At 34.0% G+C, this 5,119-nt stretch overlaps 1 protein-coding gene across 1 annotated transcript; it reads left to right on the forward strand.

Moving 5' to 3' along the window:
* The first annotated feature begins 1,478 nt into the window (after positions 1-1,478).
* Positions 1,479-2,398, forward strand: LOC124200327. The gene is made up of 3 exons (XM_046596528.1): positions 1,479-1,566; positions 1,655-1,745; positions 1,840-2,398. The coding sequence occupies exons 2-3, from the start codon at positions 1,666-1,668 to the stop codon at positions 2,267-2,269; spliced, it is 510 nt and encodes a 169-aa protein (XP_046452484.1). The 5' UTR covers positions 1,479-1,566; positions 1,655-1,665; the 3' UTR covers positions 2,270-2,398.
* The last annotated feature ends 2,721 nt before the right edge of the window (positions 2,399-5,119 follow it).

Genomic DNA, 5,119 nt, shown 5'->3' on the forward strand with positions numbered 1-5,119 from the left:
AAAAAAATATATCTCTTTTACCTAAATACAACTTCGGCTCCTATTAGCCTGAACCTGAAATCGAACCTAATCCGTTCTTGTAACATTATAGCAAATCGACATGCTACCAACTAAGCTATTTAGTTTAAATGTTTATAGAAATTTAGCGATACATTTTGCTCGGAAATGAACGAATAGGGACTGAATGAAAATAAAAGATACATCGACATCGTAAATATTATTATTATACTTGGTGATTGAATGTTAACCTTAAAACTCTTCGCCCGATAATTCAAAGTTGGCTCTTATGGGCCTATAAAGAAGTTGAGGGGGGGGGGGCTGTCGTTCCACACACATGAGAGAAATGTGAGTGGGAGTGAAAGAAAAAAAATGATTAAAGGCGCCTCATATATGATGGGAATTTGAGGTGACTAAAAGGGGGGAAGCTTATATTTTCTTTGTTTTTACCGACGGAAGTAAAAGAAAGGGAAAGAAAATGCACAGTTTTTTCTGTGCCGCCAGATCCATTGTGCATGCCTCTAAACAAAAGTTCTGCGTATAGCACTATAGCTAAACCAAACAAATGTTTGCCTATATACCCAAACATTTTGTTTCCTATACCTAAACATGTGTTTGGAAATATCTAATGTTTCCTACTTAGCATACCCCCTTTTTCTCAGAGACGTTCATTCGTAAACAGAGCGCTTTTAACTGTACACGCAACCCAAGCTGGTCTCCGACCTCCAACGATATGCTATTATATTATATAAAACTCTTTTGTAAATCTTATTTTACGAAATGAAACCTTTTTTATTCAAAAGTATGCTCCTTGGAAAAGTGGAAGATAAATACATAAAACAATTAACTTTATACCAGAATAAAGCAGAAGAAAGGGAAAATAAAGTAGCTGGAATTAGAAATGGCGAAACCGGTTGTCTAATAATTTCATTACAACAAACTTATTCTAAAATAGATTTTCCCTCTTTCTTTGTCATTAAGAAAGTCGAACGTAATAAAATGATCTGACAACAATGAGTTACATCACGACCAAAATTTGTACATCCGGTCATTTTTAGCTTTAGTCATTGCTGGAGGCTGATGGAAAATATAATTCCAGTGAACAGCCATAAAGAGGAAGCAGAAAAGAACAAAATTAATTTGAACAGAATTTGGAATGCCATCAGAATTTAAGTTTCCCCTTACGAATTCAACCTAGGAAATTAGTACGACTTTAAATTATTTCAAAGTTTTAAACTGCTTGTTTTGTTTAGAAATTTATTACCATAGTGGATATTGCAGATCTTGGACGCCTCTTTGTCCGACTCGCCATAGCAAATGTTGAAAAAGAATAAATAATAATACAGAAGGAGTGGGGAAAACCGTTGCAGCATCAGTCATTTAAAATTATACTAATCTTTAACGGAGGAAGTGCGGTTAACCCCATTTGCATATCAACATCTTTGTTCCAACTACAATCTGATCCCCAATGACTGGCATTCTTTATATATACAGGCTGAGTTCCAATGAATTTTACTCAGTTGTGAACAGAACGCTGATCCATCAAATTAACTGTAAATGATAAAATAGGTATGCAACTAGGAACAATCGACTCAAACTGTAAAATTAATTGTTACTTAATTCATAATCTACTTTTTCTTTAAACGTTTATGTGAAGTCGCAACAAACATGCAGGCTTCACTAGTGTTATCTTCCCTTGCATTTGTCATTGTCATCTTGTTCGTCATAGTGTGGCCTTTCCGTAAAAAGTAATTTAACTTTTAACTCAATTTAATTTAATTAATTACAACAACATTATATCCTTTTTTCAGAAAAGTCTTCTAATCGCTTATTTATCAACAGGTTAATAATGATTGGCAAGCCGGTTATTGAACAGTGTTTCAAATGGACGCGAAATGGAGTAAAAAAAACCAAAAAAACAATCTCGAGCAAATGTAAAAGGCCAAGCTTGGCTGTACCTACCACCGACTCCACATTGGAAACGGGAGAAAATCCAGATGAATCGCACCTTTATGCCACTATAACAAAGGAAAGCAAACAAACAAAAAAACAACGGAGAAGTCTGAGCAACGATTCTGATTTCTCAGCTTCAGATACTGCAGTCGAGGAAACAGGCGTGGTATCAGTTGAGTTGCACGCCTATCAAACAGTGAATTTGGAATCACATGAAAATTCTGCAATGCTTAAAGAGATTAGAACACGCTCTGAGAATAACGATGGGCAGATCATTGATGAAACAAGTGGGTCCAAAATTTACGACGAAGTAGGCTAGTAAATGAATTATTGTAAATGAAAATTTGCTGATTGCTAATTGCCGGCATATGGAGAGTATAAAGAAATGTTATTCTGCATTCTGATAAACATGAACTATAATTTAACCAATACATTATATAAAAATATATCGTAAAAAGAAATACTGTACCTACAGTTGATTTAATTTTGTATTCATATTCTAATGTGTAAACAGAAACATTACCCACACAACATTTTTTTCGCGGATTTTTCTTCTTTTCCCCAGTAGAAAAAAGGTTTTGCAAGATTTTCGTCCAAATCAGTATGCGAAAGAGATCCAACTTTCATAACCAGAAATGCTTTTCAAAATTTCCCTCAGAAACGACTGAAACCCAATTTATCTGTAGATGAGTAATAAAATCACTAGAGGAGAAAGTTTAACATTACTGTAACCGACATACCAGACTCAGCAGTTAGACGATACATTCTCGTCTTTATATTCTTCAGGAAGGATACTCCATTCTTTGTGATCGCCACTTGCTTATCATTCCAATAAACTTTGGTAGCAATAAGGTAGGGGCAACAGAGTGCTCTAGAATGCTAAAACTAACGCAGACCTAATAAATTATCGTCATTTGAAACGCGAGCTGAATCAAATTGATGAATGCCAGTCAATCCGGCCCCAACTTTTCCGGCACAACCAATCCGGCCACAAATTTTGTGGCCGGAATCGTTACAAAACATTTACCATTCCGGCCCCATCCTATCCGACCCAAAATTAATTATTGTTTATAAATGTCTTTTGGTCAAAAATACTTGTTTTAAGAGCACGTTTAACTTTTTTTAAATTAGGTGTAGATGGCAAGTTTCTTTCAGAATTGGAATAACGTTCTTGAATGGATAACAAGTCTGTATCATAATGCTATCACAAGCTTGATTAGCGATGGTGTTACCTAAGTTAATGAAGATTGAATTTTGCGTAACCTTGTTAATGTTAAAATTTTGATGCAGCCAAAATGAAAGACAAAATATCGATGGTTAAGATTATCAAAAATGTAATGATAATACGCAATAATTTTGATGTTGATGACCAGATGGTGATAAAATTTTAATATAATCAGTACCGTCGCTAATGGGTTGAAAAAACTTGTAGTTTTCGTATCAGTATTGTTATTAAGTCGAAGACTCACAAAAAAATAGATTGACAGTTGCAAGTAGACTTTATGCTGGCAGACGTTCTTACCGACCTTAACACTGTGCGAAAACCCGAACCTTCTGGTTAAAAAATTTTGCCCTCGGGGCAAAGAATTTTGTTTTGTTATGAGTAGATTGGCGTTCTTGAAACACCTACAAATTAAATAATCAAATTAAAACTGCTTGACTAAGAATTTAATATTGATACTGGCAAAATCTATACGTTCTTGCTAGCACGAGAAATCTATAAATATACTAATCTATCGGATATGCTATGTGTTTTCTTTAGTTCAAACGATTCTTTAGTTCAAACGAGTCTTGAGTTCAAACGACGTCTCGTCTTTTTGGAAACTACTAGGGATATTTTTAGAATATTATATCTCCCATTGAAATCCATCTGCCTTCCTACTGCATGTAATCCATACATTATGTTTGTAAATGTCATATTGGGTACAAGCGGTGCAATAATAAGTTATTTTAAAACAATTCCCTCTAAATCTAGATATAATTTTTTTTGTAGTTTAAAAATTGAAGGTATTATTGGAAATATGACATCCAAACAAAAGCTTACCTCTATTAAAAAAATGTAAGCTTCGTTTTCCCAAAAAATGTTGTTGTAATTATTGAATCTTAACCTATAAGAACTAGAGGATTTATAGAATTACATTCATATTTAGAAATATGTCTTCAAAATATTGCTGTAACATGAAAACATGTTACAGCAGATAAATTTGCGGTAAATGAATTTATGAGATGGTTGACGTTGACCTGCTACGCATACATCCCCCCTTCCCAAAAAAAAGAAACCCGCTTAGTGACGTCCATGGTCTGCCCACCTTGGGATCTAAACAGGTAATAATTAATTTATATGCAGAGCTAACATTCATGCAAAGTTTTGCGAAAAGTGTAAGAAGTATAACTGAAGCCAGAGCATTTTTAAAATATGAGATTGGTAATTGACTAATTGAATTGATTGTTTTTAATTATTTTGCCAATGTACTTTCTTGTAATAAATGTTTTTATGCTAGCAGGTGCAGGAGGTAGGGCCACAATAGTTTCACCGGGCAATCACTCTATTTCATCAGCTCCATCACAATCTTCTGATGTCTCTGCTTCTCATTCAGCAACATTATTGGTTTTAAAACCAGTTGTTGCCAGTCAACTTATACCAATCGCATAGAAGCAATCTGTAAAATACACGAAAGATGGTATATTCAACTCTCTGTTTCTGTTTGGACTTTATTAGTCTAGCAAGTCACAGGCCATCGACCATTGCATTCAAAGCTAGACATTTTCAGAAGTTGAAGCTTTATTGAACGTTTATTCAAGATTCCAGACTCGTTTTAGCAAAAAAAAACAGCGTGCGTCAACATTATGGCAAGAATTTAAAACCTCAAATTCTAGATTAAAGAACTCGACTAGACTATTTCGGTATTTCCTGAGATATAATCTTTCGTCTTTTCAAGAAAACAACAAACGTAATTCTTAGTTTAAGTCAGCAACATTGGAACTTCGTCATTTCTTATGTTGATTTATGTGATGAAATTGCGCTTTAATTTAAGTGTTTACAAGTTCTCAAGCAATACAAAGAATAATTTTGGTTATATTCACGCCAGGCGTTTTTAGAAGAATAATTATGTGCTGTGTTTGGTGATAAGGGCAAAAATAATTCAAGAAAAAAATTAAATAAAAAAAA

This window comes from Daphnia pulex, chromosome 8 (assembly GCF_021134715.1).
Source record: "Daphnia pulex isolate KAP4 chromosome 8, ASM2113471v1".
Taxonomy (NCBI): domain Eukaryota; kingdom Metazoa; phylum Arthropoda; class Branchiopoda; order Diplostraca; family Daphniidae; genus Daphnia; species Daphnia pulex.

What these genes read in the sequence shown, in the direction of transcription:
- LOC124200327 (XM_046596528.1), top strand. Translation starts at nt 1,666, where the DNA reads ATGCAGGCTTCACTAGTGTTATCTTCCCTTGCATTTGTCATTGTCATC. An exon ending in GTGTGGCCTTTCCGTAAAAA is followed by an intron (nt 1,746 to 1,839) that starts GTAATTTAACTT and finishes ATTTATCAACAG; the next exon opens with GTTAATAATGATTGGCAAGC.